This window comes from Mchenga conophoros, linkage group LG18 (genome assembly GCF_057382185.1).
Source record: "Mchenga conophoros isolate Kocher_MC1m ecotype Shallow Benthic linkage group LG18, M_conophoros_male_GT1.1, whole genome shotgun sequence".
NCBI classification, from domain to species: domain Eukaryota; kingdom Metazoa; phylum Chordata; class Actinopteri; order Cichliformes; family Cichlidae; genus Mchenga; species Mchenga conophoros.
In genome coordinates, this window is record NC_140543.1 from 33,931,045 (window position 1) to 33,945,578 (window position 14,534).

Here is a 14,534-nt window from a genome sequence, read left to right on the forward strand (position 1 = left end):
CATCCTGTGTTGATGTTGGCCCGATGCTGCAAAAACATCTCAGATCATGATGATCATTGTCATTCAGCTGAACCGGGAAAACATTTTTCTAATCTAGACTAGACTCATTATGGACATATTAGGATAAAGATTGTATTTCTGTTTAATTCCAGACAGAATTTTTAATCTGTGGCTTACTGCATATTTTTCTAAGCAGATGACTGTAGAAATAAAAAAGCTACAAAAAAAACAACCTAAACTAAACATTAGGGTTGGGGCAGAGCTGCTACTACTGCTTTGATGAAACTGTCTCTTTGTTCTGATTGTTCTCCTTGCATTTCGTTTGCTTTTTACAGAAAAGTAAACTTGGAAGTCACAAAATCCAGAAAAAAGCAGCTGTTTACATGTTCTAGTAACTGCACCTGCATACTTTCTATTAAGTAGTGCTTCAGTATTACTGTATAGGGGAAACAGCACTCGCCCCAATGGAACTTGAAGTCCTATTGAAAACAACGTGTTCCTTTTGTAAACATCGGTTCCCAGTGGAGTCAAAAAGAGGACTAAAGCACCATATGCTTTTGGGTAGGCCTGCCTTGTAATTAGGAAGTCAATACCGTACAAGAGTGCAGTTTGGTTTCCAGTGTTGGGTAAGTTACTTTAAAATAGTAACTCAGTTACATTACTAGTTACTTCTCTCAAAAGTAACTCAGTTACTTCAAGTTACTCGTTACTTTCGAAGTAACTAGTTACTAGGGAAAGTAACTTTGGTTTTACCCAGAATTCTCTTATTAATGTGTTGCTTCCCTAACTGGATACCCAGCAAGGATGCCAGTCTTCTAGCTTGCTTACATGTTAGCACTATCCAGCCACAAGTACACTGTGCCACCTAATGGCCTGAACCTAAAATAGTTAAAATGGCAGTGTAGTAGTTCGAGTGCAAGTCAATGATGAAATGAATGAAACTAAATTAGAAATTAACAAAGTTTGTTTTATGTGTCACTTTTTTATCTGTGTGTTTTAATCTATTTCTAATGTTTCAACCCTCTACAAATGCAAACTCATCATTCTCGGGTTGTTACAGCAGTGTCTAATCATTGTACGTAGTATCACTAGGAAGAAGCAGTGGATCACAAAACAACATACAGTGTGTTGAAACTTTTGAAAGATATTTATTTTTGCCATTTAAATGGACAGAAAGTGTGCTTTTAGCAGTGCCAACATTAAACTGTACCTCAGACAATTTAGGACCTGTAGGTATCAAAGTAGGTATCAAAGTGCAAAAACATGTAGTGCAAAAAATGATTTAACATAAACACGGTGAGGTTTGTCCATTCTTTGTAAAGTTAACTGAACTTAACTTTGTAAACTTAACTGCTGAATTGCACCAACTGGAGACCTCATGTTCAGTAATAAAAGTATTTTCAGAGAAAGAGAAGAGAAATAAAATTAATTACAAGTATGTTCAGCCCCACAAACAGAAATAAAATTTATAATAACTATTTTCAGCTTCATAAACAGTAATAATATTGCCTCCATACAGGCCATGTAGATAAATAAAATATAAAGGTATTTTAAGTGCTTCAGAAGCCCAAGTTTCACTTGGAAATAACCCTACTTTACCTTGTAGAGCACCACTGAAGGCAACACATCATCATCATATGAGCACTACTCAACTTTGGTTTCCATCAAACCAACGATTGTACCTCAAGAGGAGAAGCTTCTCAAACTTATGATCAGACAACTTGTTCCTCTTTGGAGTGAGAATCAGGTTTCCCAGGCTGAAAAGCCTTTCAACTGGGGCACTTGAAGGAGTAGCTGCATTAAGTTTAAGAGAGAGTTTCTTTATCATTGGGAAATGATTCAGAGAGTCTAACCCTGTTGCTCCTGATTTGAGGTACTCGGCTACCTCACCTTCAGCAGTGGCATATATGTCCTCATTCTCTTCAAAGGAGAAGAACTCATCCTCTTTGCTAGAACCCGCGTGCTGTGTTGTGTTGGTGGCGCTGGTACCTGGTTGTAGCTGATCTTGCTCAGGGAGAAGTTTTCGACACTCTACCAGCAGACGTGCCTTTGCGAGGTCCTTCCGCGCCTGGTCATGTAGCCAACGAAGCTTAAATTTTGGTAGTGTCACAGCAGCCAGCAAAGCATCTTCACTTCCAAGGACATGTGCAAACCTTGTTTTGACTGCCTGTAATAACGACACAGTAAAAGTGCAAAAAACATTTTTGCATGAGAAAGTATGCATTGTTTCAACATTAAATTAATTAAATATTAACAGCATGCTGTAGTTTTATATAGAATGTATTTTAATTTGTAAATAGTGTGTATTTTACTACGTTGTATTTATTTTATTTATTTATTGGGGTTAAGTATCTGTAACTGTAACAGCATTCACTTGCATGTGAACAGCACAGCACAATATAAAAAGCAATTTCATTAAAGATAAACACAAATGAAAATATCATCTCTTACCTGGACAACTGTATCTGGTAGCCCAACAAGAATTTGCAGACCATTTTTTATAGCCAGAGTCTTGGTCATTAGCGACTCCAGTGTGGGTAGGAGTGTGCCATAAAAACAATGGTCTTCTCCTTGAAGAATGTCCAGTGCCACAGTAAGTGGTTTCATGACTGCACAGTACTCTCTGATACACTGATGCTCCCTCTCATTGAAACATTTCAACCGTAATGTGGATGAGATTGTGTTCAGCTCCACCACAGGTATCTTTGAAATTCTCTCCAGAGCATAATAGAACGAGTTCCACCTTGTTGTGCAAGGTACTAGTAGCTTCTTTGCAATAATGTCGTCCACAATCTCAGCAGCCACTGTGGAACGACTGGCCTTGTTCCACAGCCCTGCACATTTTGTGGTGGCACTTCTGTAGATGGTTTTTGTTGCAGCTTCAGACAATAGCCACTTCTCCACATCAGTGCAAGAGATAAGATTCATTGTGTGCGATGCACATCTCTGATGTGGCGGTAAAGAAATTGCATCATCAGCATCATCAGCAGCATTCTGCAGCACATCCCCAATTGAAACAAAAGTCACCCCATCCTCCTCAGATTCAGAGTCATCTGACTCAGGTGCTGGCTGGTACACTTTAAAAGCCTTGACAAAATTGGAGCCATTATCCGTTACAGTTGATGTGATTTTAAACGATAGGCCATGAGATGAGTTAATGTTGTCCAGCTCAGATGCAATACTGTCATACGTATGTCGACCCATAAATCGCCTGCATGCCAGCGCTGCTTTCTCACGTTTCATGTTTTGTGCATTTATCCAATGCGCGGTCACACCAAGAAAACTTTTATTATGCACAGTCCAAATGTCTGCTGTTGTGGAGATGTATTCTACCATGTCAAGTGTATTTTTGAGCTCTGACTCCATGTTGGCATATTCTTGGTCTAGGAAACTGGAAAATATCTTTCTGGATGGTGCCTTCCCAGCTCTCCCTCGCACAGGTATATGACTAATCAGTTGTCTGAAAGCATGGGACTCAACCGTTGAGATGGGTTTCATGTCTTCCACAACATACCTGGCAATCAGCCTGTGTAGCTGGGGCTGGGTGATGGACTGTGCAGCAGGCTGTCCGAAATCAAGCTTTCGTTGTTTTGCTGGAATAGCATCAACGGAGCTAGAGTCACCGACGTTGCCTTCAGGTTCTTTTTCAACTAAGTTGGTAGATGCATGCTGTTTCTGAAGATGTTTCATCAGATTAGAATTGCTAGTCTTTGATGTCGAAAGAGTTTTAGAACCTCCACAGAGAGTACAGTTCACGACAATATTCCTGTCTTTTTCCAACACAAAGGAGAAATAATGTGAATATTTCCAGGAGAGAAAACACATGCCTGGACCATCTTCGACTGCCGCCATGATTGTAGCTTACGTCACAGTGTCACGTGCCCTTTTTACGTCCAGCACGGAAACTGCAGTCGTGGTGCTTTCCTTTGTACTCGGGACTCAGAAATTCGGGACTGCAGATGAGCTGCATATGTGTAGTAGTAATTTGTTTTTGTAGAGAGCTAGCAAAACAAGCGTTTTCGAGGGCGTCGCCATATTGGAATCCAGACTTCTCCAACGAGGCTAACCAGAACACCGTTTACTCGAGTGTGACATTATTCCCAGGCTCGTGTTCCGATTTCCGAGGTAAGTTAAACGCAACACACGAAGTAACGAGTAACGACCCTATCTAAATCCCAGTAACGAGTAACGCGTTCCTGATTTTGGCATAATAACTAGTTACCGTGCTCGTTACCACAATAATAACGTAGTTACTGTAACGCGTTACTTAATAACGCGTTAGTCCCAACACTGTTGGTTTCACAGTCAGATTTATCTCTCGCTCATCACGTTAGGTTTCAAAACATCAAGACGGCAACTGCAAAAATGCTGCTGGGCTTCAACGTTGGACTTTACTAACCAATTAGTGGCATCGCTGTGGCTACATTCAGCTCTTGGTGCCACATTTGATGGAAATGAAAATAGTAATCAATAGTCAAAGTGAAAAAATGATGCAGCAGCCTAGTCAATTTTGCTGAAATTTCATTACAGCAATTCAAAATGGTAATCAGTTAGCCTGACAATACTGGGGCATGCTTCTAATTAGACGGTGGATGGTGTCCCGAGGGATCTCCTACCAGATGTTGACCAGGGCATCACAGACCTCTTTGACAGTCCGAGGTGCAGCCTGGTGGCATCGGATAGACTAAACCATAATGTGCCAGTGGTACGAGCGTGGGAGCCAGTCAGTGGTATCAATTCCTTCTTCCTGGGAACTGCCTGAATACTTACCATATGAAGCCAGGCATTGTTGTGCTCCAGGAGGAACCCAGGACCCACTGCACCAGTGTAGGGTTTGACAGAAGATCCTGGTACCTAATGGCAGTCATGGTGTCGTTGTCTAGCCTGTAGAGGTCTGTGTGTCCCTCCATGGATTTACCTCCTCCAGACTACGCCGGGCAAGGAGCTCAAGGCCCACTAAAGGACATCAGGCGCTCAGGCCACCCTCAAGAAGTCTGTTTCTGATTGTTTGGTCAGACACATTCACACCAGTGTCCTGCTAGAGGTCATTTTGTAGCTCTGGCAGTGCTCATCCTCTTCCTCATTGCACAAAGGAGCAGATACCAGTCCTGCTGATGAGTTAAAGACTTTAGAGTAGAGTACCCTAGAGTAACTGCCTGTCTCCTGGAATCTCCCCCATGGTCTTGAGACTGTGCTGGGAAAAACATAAAACCTGTTGGCAATGGCATGTGTTGGACTACCTGGACAAATTGCGATCTGTGCAACCTCTGCAGGGTCCAAGTATCGCCTCATGCTACCAGTAGTGGCGTTGCCCCTAACCAAATGCAAAACTAGCAAAAATTCAGTCAGAATAGACGGGGAGGAAAAAAATGTCAGCAAGCCTCCACCTCTAAAAGCTTTCATTTTGGGGCTGTCTCATTGTTGCCGCTCTAGTGCACCTGTTGTTAATTATAATAACATTAAAGCAGCTGAAACTGATACTTGAACTGGATACACTCTAAAGCGACAACATCAATATCCCAGAAAAGTGTTCCTTCTATTTATTTATTTGTTTTTTGAGCACCTATGTGTCTGCCTCATAGAATGGCATTGTATTGCTTATATTCTAACTAATATTGGGACGTTTTACAGTAAAAAAGCTGTAAAATGCCAGAATAATTGGCATAGCTAACACTGTATGCATTGACCTGGTACTTGGTAAGAAATTGGTAGGAGGCATTTCTCATAAACATCCATGAAATTAGTCCTTGCTGTCCTAAACCCTTGTTGTAAGTCTCTTTAGTTGTGGTTTGTTCTTAAATCAGCAGTTTTGTGGTACTTGAGAGACAATATAGCTCTCCCATCCAAACACCTCAGGTCTGTTGTGCTGCTGAGAGTAAACAGCAGGGTGGACACAAACTCACACACACCCAGACCACAAATGCATACCCACGCACATTTTCATCTTCCCAGATCAGTTCGACTTGTTATGAAGAGAATTCCCCAGTTTCCCTGTCACAAACAATGAGGACAGAATAAACGAGATTTTCATTAGCTAGTCAAAATACAGATAACAAGAGCCCCGCTCAGGCTCTGACTCAATGTAAACTCGTATCAGCCAAGTAAGCAATATCTGGAAACAAATGAATGAACAAATGTGGCTTTATCTTTCTTGTGGCGGCAGATATTCAGATCTGCTGTTTTTAGAAACGTATCGGATCTCACTGACGAGAACCTTTGGCATTCTCCACGGGACATTTGTGTTGCCTTTTTCATGCAACATTGCGTGATGCTTTAACTCAAACCATAAACTCACCGAAAGACTGTCTCTCCAAGGCTCGACAATTCTCCTCCCAAGGGCCAGACCTTGTCATCGCCGGGGGAGCACCCGTCACGTTAGGCACGCCGCCTGGCTATTGACTTCGAAACGCTAGATGTTTTGGCTTGGCTGAAAAGAAAGGAATCCTCGATCCTTCCGTCCCGACCGTGTCCTTGGTTGGACTCGGTGCCCTTTGATGAACTGAAAAATATTTGATCCTTTTTGTTGAGTTTCTTTCTGTTTTTCCTTGACAGTCTCTCTAATCAGAGCGCTTGCGATAATAAGTATTGTTATAGTTGGAATTTCTCTCAGGAAATCATAATCATAATCACCGCAGACTGTTTACTTTGCTCGCTGACTTTTTATAGTTGAGACAAGGATGGAAATACACACACACTTGAAGCAGAAGTGCCTTTTTGCTGTTTGTCTGCTGGTGATTTATTGGTTTCTGTGATACTGAAGAATGAACAGAAATATATAAATATTTACACACTCTGGTATAGACTTTTAATAGAAAATTGCATTATCAGTATCAGTGCACATTGTTATGAGTTTGCTTACCAATTACATGAACCTTATCAGCAGCATCAGAGGCAACCCAGGGGGCCATTGACTGGTTCCTCTGCAGTTAGAGTATTTTTAGCAGTTTGTGCGTTTTCACCTTTTTTTCCCATTTGTAGCCTGCTCACATTGTAATACGTGATACTGTAATTAATAAAAAATAGACCATTATGTTCCCTAAATGTATAATGTATACTGATGTTGTTCAGTATTAAAGATAAAAAGCTCTGACAGATCAGTGAGAAAGCATTTTTGTTCCACGTGTACATTAGATTTTAAATGTGACGCGTTACTTCACTGACTTCGTTTATTAAATTATAGTTGCAATTATATCCTGTTACAAAGGCTCTTCAGTTACCTTCAGGCCAGCCAAAGAGAAAGGAGAAAAAACATTCAACTAATGCACTTGCTACAATCAGCTGTTTTCAGAGTTTTGAAGTGGTCTACAGCTTTTGGGTAGAGATGATATGGACAGGGCTTTTATTTTTGTTGCACAAAAGAACAAGAATAAAGCGGGACTGAAGCAGTGCAGGATCATCTAGACAGAGAATGGAACAACAGGTAGCCACCATCCAAAGAAGAGCTTTCAGTGTCTTTTAAGAAGCCCGGAGATGATTTCCTGAAGACTACTTCAAGAAACGTCCGAAGAGAGTTCAGACTGTGTTGAAGGATAAACGTGGTCATATGAAATATTAACTTAGATTAGAATTGTGTAAACTCAAGATGCTCTATTTCCACATATGTTTGCAAATGCTTTCATAAATCGCTAATTCCCATTTTACAAGAAATCTTTATAGAAATGAGGGGTTGCAACACTTTTTCAAGTTTGCTGCTTGATAGTTAGATATCATTTAAAGCCTAAATTTATGAGAATTGACTTTAAAAAGTATGAATTAGCCCCAAAAAGGTCAAAAACCTTATCTGACCTAAATTTGGTCTTCGCAGTCTTTTGCAAGTCCAGTTGACGTCACGCAGGGCTGCTACTATTAGATGACTCACTGGACCATTCTGTCTCCTTGTACCTGTGGCTCTATGATGTTTGCTGGATTTCCCTCTGTGTCAGATCAGTGATTCATGAACATGGCTTTTTTTATTTATTTATTTTATTTTATTGTGGAAGAAGTTGCAGGGAGGCATTTCTGGAAAGTGGGGCCAATTGTTTTTGTGTTTTGTGGGTTTTTTATGCACTGTGTGTGTGTGTGTGTGTGTGTGTGTGTGTGTGTGTGTGTGTGTGTGTGTATATATATATACCAGCACCCAATGGCACACAGTTGCAGTATAGTTCAGGTCTTTTGTGCTGAATGTTTTCCTTTAAACGCATCAGGATGGATAACCGCTGTGTTGACAGTCAGACTGTGGGGCAAGACTCTTCATCGCAAAACTGCTGAAAAGTGCTGGGCTTAAGCCGGAGAGCGAGCTCTCATCACCAGCATCTATCCCACAGAAAAGAAAAGTCAGGTCAGTTTGAAAGTTTGAGGCTTGTGATGAAAAAGCACAATGTGTATGGACATTACAGGACTCCCAGGGAGCAATTAAGCTCTGGCTAATTCTATTAAAAAAGGTGATCTTTGGGACAGATTTTAAAATTTTTCGTTATTTCTACTATGCCCTTTGACGCCCTTCAACCCCAATCCCAGTACTGGTTTTTAGTCCCATCCGCCTCACCCTTTTCACAATAAAAGACTTACAAATATTAGGCCAGTGGCTAATTTGTGTATGTCTGTATGCCTGCTTGGATATGCACGGTCAAAACCACACAAATGTTTGGGGTTTGCATCGGTTTTTTGCAGCTCTCACGTTGTATTGTGGAAACCATTTTCCATCCCTATAGATGCACAAGAGTTTATGGTGACAGCCGTTGCTATTTGGAACCTGTGGAATGTTCCTCAGCTTTCCTGAAAAATGAAAGCACAACAAACCACATTTATGAATATTGAAATAAATATCCCCTATTTCCCCAGACCACTGACATGTGTGTCAAAATATTGGGAATATAAAGAGGTTTCAGAAAAACTTTATGAATGGCAGTCTAACTGCGGACTACCAGCACAACACAGAGCTGCCTGTCTACTGAGAGGCAGTGCAACAAGGCTGGCATCATTAAAGTAACAATTTCTCTGCAGCTGCAGACAACATCACTAAGGCTGTCCACATTAGGCTTTAAAGACAGTCCAGCAGTGTATACAAAGTACAAGTGCAACATGTTGCTTCTCATGTATCTTTACATGTGAAGTGATTTGCAAAATCTGCCAAAAATAACACAGACACTGATGGTGTCTTGCCCATTTGAAGGGAGCTGTGGTGTAAAGAGAGCACTGCTTTTCCAGAAATAACATGAACACACACACACTAGGAAATAGGGTGATGAGCTGTATGTTTACAGAACAGCAGTTAATGCGGTGTTGGCATGAGATGGGAGATGAAATGCAGCAGAATCCACAGGCCACCGCATCGGTATTATTGCAGCGTGCGAGTCCATTCAAAACAGCAGTGAACTGCAGCTTAACAGCAAAATCAAACGGTGAAAAAAAGGACTTGTGGGTTATCATTTGAATGGGAGTTTGACAAGTGGATATTAGCTTGCCGCAGAGACTGGAGGAAAAAAGTCACAAATAAAAAAAACATTTTTCTTGTTTGCTCCTAATGGTTGGTTTTATTCAAAGTTGAAATCCAGATCAGACTACAAATTCTATCCAAACTGAGCATCGTATAAAACCAAATGTTCTAGGTACCCCAGGAAACGGGCACGTGGAGGTTTACCAGGCTGAAGCCCAAAGCAGAATCTCATTGCTGAAGAACGGGCAGGGTTCAGAGGTCATGTGATCAAGGCCTTCGCCTTCTGCCATGATCACGTTTAACAACAACAACAACATCAATCTTGTCATTGAAGAGACTTTCATTGTTTGACTATAACATTATAGACTAATATTTGTGGAAAATAAATAAAAAATTGCAAAATAGGCAAATTAGTTATTGTCAGGCAATCATTAATGTTCTCTCAGGTCTTGGTAATCAGGGAACAAAGAACATGATCATTAAAAATGACACAACAACAGCTACCTTTGTTTTGATAAGACTTTTCTAAGGCTTCGTTACCAACTATGAACACTTTTTACAACATAAAAAGCATTAAAAACTTCAAGATAAAGCATTAAAAACTGAGCATTACCTGTACAAATGAAAGCACCATTAGGCTACATGCACTTATTGGTGCATGGGTCAGTAGGTAGCAGTGTGTGGCACACCTCAGCCACATCTAGATGTTTTCACGAAGGGTAAAGAAAAGCGTTGTTCATCACGTTAGTAGAAAGTAGGAAATTTGACCCAGATGGCAGTTAACTTTTGTTTACATGGGACCTTTGATTTACTGCAAATAGATATGTTTATCTTTAAAGTGAGACCAGGTAACTTCTCGAAGAACAAAGAGCACATTCTTCCTCTCACTAATGAAACGCTGAAACCACGAACACATCATTAATCTTTTCAGGACTTTCACTGCCTTAATTGGTCTGGTGGAACCAGCTCATGCTAGCTAATGTTAGCGAACTTTAGAACTGTACAACAGTGGCACTAACATAACATCCATCCATCCATCTTCATCCGCTTTATCCGGGGCCGGGTCGCGGGGGCAGCAGCCTAAGCAAAGGCAACTAACATAACAAAGTGTGCTTTTTTTGCTTGATGATTCCTGTCATGTTTCCTTTGGTCCTACACGCCACCTCTGCCGATTTCTTAGATACCACAAAAATTGAATAATTTAATCCAACTTAATCAACTTTGCACAAAAGTAATTTGCACTGAAACATCTGCATTGACCACTGCACCTCTAGACAGAAACCACCCCTACTGCTCATTCCGTTGCTCCTTGGACTCTAGCATGAACTCGTGTATAAATTGTCAGTGCTCAAACTGTCTGTCTGTGTCACTCTTGTACTGTGTATTTATATTATTCATATGGTTATTTTATTACATAGTTTCTTAAAATATGCTAGCATATATGCACTTTTACGGAGCTGCTTTTTAATCTTGTTATACCGTGTATAATGATAATAAAGGCTTTTATTATGCTTTCACTCTGCCTCCAGCAAAGGCCTGGGCTGAACCAGGGTCTGTGTGCAGCCCGAGTCCACCATATCCTGGTGTATACCCCCTTAGCACCTTAGTGGCACGCTGTACGTCCCTCTGAGACTGATGGAGGGTATTGAAGGGCCAGCACCACAGAGCACCTGTCCCACTGGGCACTTTCACCTCCAGCACTCCTGCCCTGACACTGGTGTGGCTCCCAGTGAGTAAGGAGCAGTGTCCATGGGCGCTGGGAAAACAACACACTACTCACAACCAAATTACTCAATGCTGGTGGGTGCTGCTCTGCAGCAGCAGGCCATGGTGGTCATGGGGCCCAGAGCTGCATTTGAGTAGTAGGGACCGGTCGACTTACCACTGCCAGTTACGGCTGCCTCCCAGACTCTTTTGGCCAATAGGTGATCCTCTGACCGCATCACAGTGATGTCCAGGCCGGCCGGCCGGCAGCAGCAGGCCCACTCTGTGATGTCTCCTGGAGGTCCCTCCACAAACTGCTCGAGAACAATCATATCCAGCAGCCGAGGCTCTCCCTTTGGCGTCACCTAGCCGCCACATTGTGCTGGCGTCTGGCGTAGGCGAAGGGCCAATCCCCCGGCACAATCTTATCTCCCCAGAAATTATGGCACGGGTCTTCACGGGGTGAGCCCCAGCCGATCCACCTGGGCCTCCCCACACAGCAAAGGGAGTTGCCACAGAGACGACTCCTCAGCAGGCCACTGCTACACCACGCCCTAGGGGTCATCTCCTTCCATCCAGTGGAGCGTCCTGCAGCTGATCGAGTTGTTGTTGCTGCACCACCGCCTGCTCCCAATACAGGGTGGCCAACTGTGCCACCATTTTCACCAGTTCCACTATTGTCTGTGTTGGTCATGGGTCCACTCTCCCACTGCTGTGTTTCGGCACCACTGGAACAAAAGGACCCAAAGCACACAGCATTGCAGGTCCAGTGATCTTTATTTCCAGTGTTTTCGTGCTTTTCTAGGAGCAGCTTTCCAGCTGCCTTCTTCACTCCACACCACACACCACTCCTGTCAGATCCTGGCAACCTACTGAAACAGAGAAGCCATGATCAGGTGATGAAGAGCAGCTGTGTGGGTCAGCCTCCCCTGACACCACACCCTGAATCCACTGCTCCACCCGTCCCCTGCAGCTGAGCCACAAACCACACCCTGTCACAGCTTGCAAATCAATATTAGACTGGACATAACAGCAGTGACAGAAGCAAGGAAGAGAGAAAGCATCATGAGCAGTTTTTCTGCTATGTCAACAGTGTCTGGCTGATGGCTCATGTCGATTCATCCTTAATTTTTTAACTTGGCAACAAAGGTTTCCTGAGATTCTTTTCAGTGGTGAAGTCTTATAGGCACATATCCAGCTTAACTTTTTCTTCTTGCACTCCATACTAGAGCAGCTTTATATGATCCACAATGCAAAATAATCCTTATTTATTTCACCTTACTTCTGACTGGTTGTCTCTTTGTACACTCTCTAAGTGTGCTTGTTCATCACACTGACTGCAGCTCTCATGTGTCAGCAGTTCAGTTCAATTTTCAACTCAGCTTTATTTATATAGCACCAAATCACAACAGTAATCACCTCAAGGTACTTTATGTTGTAAGGTAAAGCCCCTGCAATAATAGTATAGTTCACTAGTGTAATGCACTGTGGCTCTGGTGATGCTGTGGCTCCGATACGTCCAGCAGACTTGTGATTTGGTATAATGGGACCGTCTGCCATGGAAGTGGTTCCTTGGCTAAAGAATGAGCAGAAACTGTGCGTGGAATGAACAAAATCTTCTCTCGCTGCCATTTTCTGACCTTAGACAAACACTTGACAAGGTTTCACTTCAGCAGCCAAATGGGCTGATCAGGCTTAATGGTTATTTATTGCACTGTGTCCCAATGAGATGTATTTATGTGAACTCTGCGCATCATGTTACTTGTGAAGATGATTGTTCAGCTGGCCTGGTTTGGTCAAAGGACAAGATCGAGCATTTCATAGTCTCTCCTCGGTCTCTTGACGGTATTAGAGCAGTCCATCAACTGCATTTCTTCAACAGGACCGGTGCTTTAGTTACCCCTTATTTCTTCATTCATTCATTTTTCCACAGTTTTACCATCATCGGTTCAGACCTTCAGAAGCCGCTGTGTGCTTTGGGTCAGATCTGGAATGTGTCGGTACCCTGTGTGCTGCTTCAGACAGGAAGCAGGAGTGGATGACTTTGGTTTTAGGTTCTGTGATACAGTGATGTCACTCTACAATAACAGCAAAGCCACACTGTGATTTATGGACTGCAGACAGTCAAATGCATCTCATGGCGATTGAACATCAACACTAAGGTTCCACTTCCCTTCAGCTCCTTGGCAGCAAGCTGTTCCCACAATTCTGGTTGCTGACTATCTTCTTGACTTTGTAAAAAACCCTTGAAAACGACCAAAGACTGGGCCGCCTCGAGCGCTGGTTGAATGCTGCTGCAGTAATCTGTTGAAAACAATTTCAGGCAGTATCAATCAGCCCCAATATTAAAATCAGTAACAGGTGAAGAAAATAACTCTAATTTCATTACAAGCACTGCTCTGCTGGGAAACCTTGGCTCTTGGCATACATGCGGATGTTGCTTTGACACAAACCGCCTCCCTAAAAATTGTTGCGAAACCAAGAACATGCCTCTCCCCATAGTAACGATTCTCCCCAAAGGGAGAACGATGACCTGTGCAAAACCATCCATGTTAGTCTCAAAAACCATGACAAGACCCCAGTATGTTGGTTCAGTCCTGAAACTCCCCAAATCCAAATCTGACTGAGCATCTGCAGGATCTGCTGAACGAGTCTGGTCCGTTGAGACCTTTCCCCCAAGATGCAGAATCCGGTGCACCATAGGACACCTTAACCCTGGACAGTATTAGGCAGGTGTCTAACAGTCTTGTGCCCGACCTCTGTAATTATAGGTTGGTTTTCCTCACCTGTGTCGGAAAACCAACCTATAAGGGGCGATCGTGGCTCAAGAGTTGGGAGTTCGCCTTGTAATCGGAAGGTTGCCGGTTCGAGCCCCAGCTTGGACAGTCTCGGTCGTTGTGTCCTTGGGCAAGACACTTCACCCGTTGCCTACTGGTGGTGGTCAGAGGGCCCGGTGGCGCCAGTGTCCGGCAGCCTCGCCTCTGTCAGTGCGCCCCAGGGTGGCTGTGGCTACAATGTAGCTGCCATCACCAGTGTGTGAATGTGTGTGTGAATGGGTGGATGACTGGATATGTAAAGCGCTTTGGGGTCCTTAGGGACTAGAAAAGCGCTATATAAATACAGGCCATGTCCTTTGTAGACTTGGAGATGTCTTCAAACATCACTGAGTGAGAGTAGTGTATGCTTATTTATTTTTAATGTGACTGACTGACTGCATTCCTACACAGTTCATTACCAGTTGACAAATACAAATATCTCAAATAAAGTCTAAACTTTCATTTAGTTGAAAATACAGCTGCTCGTATTATTTCCAGAACTGGATCCACTGAACATATAACACCTGTTCTTAAACAGCTTCCAGTTCACCTCCGTGTCAATTTCAAGATCCTGCTTCTCACTTTCAAAGCGCTTCATA

General features: G+C 42.7%; 3 protein-coding genes across 11 annotated transcripts in view; 1 reads left to right on the plus strand and 2 right to left on the minus strand.

The window, feature by feature from the left end:
• Positions 1-14,534, plus strand: part of astn1 (astrotactin 1) — a 480,480-nt gene that overhangs the window by 461,612 nt on the left and 4,334 nt on the right. The window lies entirely within an intron of this gene.
• Positions 1,649-2,607, minus strand: LOC146554236 (uncharacterized). Its single transcript, XM_085255029.1, has 2 exons — positions 2,452-2,607; positions 1,649-2,167 (listed from the first exon to the last, which is right to left on the minus strand). Exons 1-2 carry the CDS (start codon positions 2,605-2,607, stop codon positions 1,649-1,651), a joined length of 675 nt encoding a protein of 224 aa, XP_085111155.1.
• Positions 2,645-3,852, minus strand: LOC146554237 (uncharacterized). Its single transcript, XM_085255030.1, has 2 exons — positions 2,761-3,852; positions 2,645-2,713 (listed from the first exon to the last, which is right to left on the minus strand). Exons 1-2 carry the CDS (start codon positions 3,850-3,852, stop codon positions 2,645-2,647), a joined length of 1,161 nt encoding a protein of 386 aa, XP_085111156.1.

Bases quoted from the DNA above. Each gene is read 5' to 3' on its own strand.
- LOC146554236 (XM_085255029.1), bottom strand. From the start codon at position 2,607: ATGAAACCACTTACTGTGGCACTGGACATTCTTCAAGGAGAAGACCAT. The intron at 2,168-2,451 runs GTAAGAGATGAT...TCGTTATTACAG, and splicing joins TACCAGATACAGTTGTCCAG to GCAGTCAAAACAAGGTTTGC.
- LOC146554237 (XM_085255030.1), bottom strand. From the start codon at position 3,852: ATGGCGGCAGTCGAAGATGGTCCAGGCATGTGTTTTCTCTCCTGGAAA. The intron at 2,714-2,760 runs GTACCTTGCACA...TGCTCTGGAGAG, and splicing joins TTATTGCAAAGAAGCTACTA to AATTTCAAAGATACCTGTGG.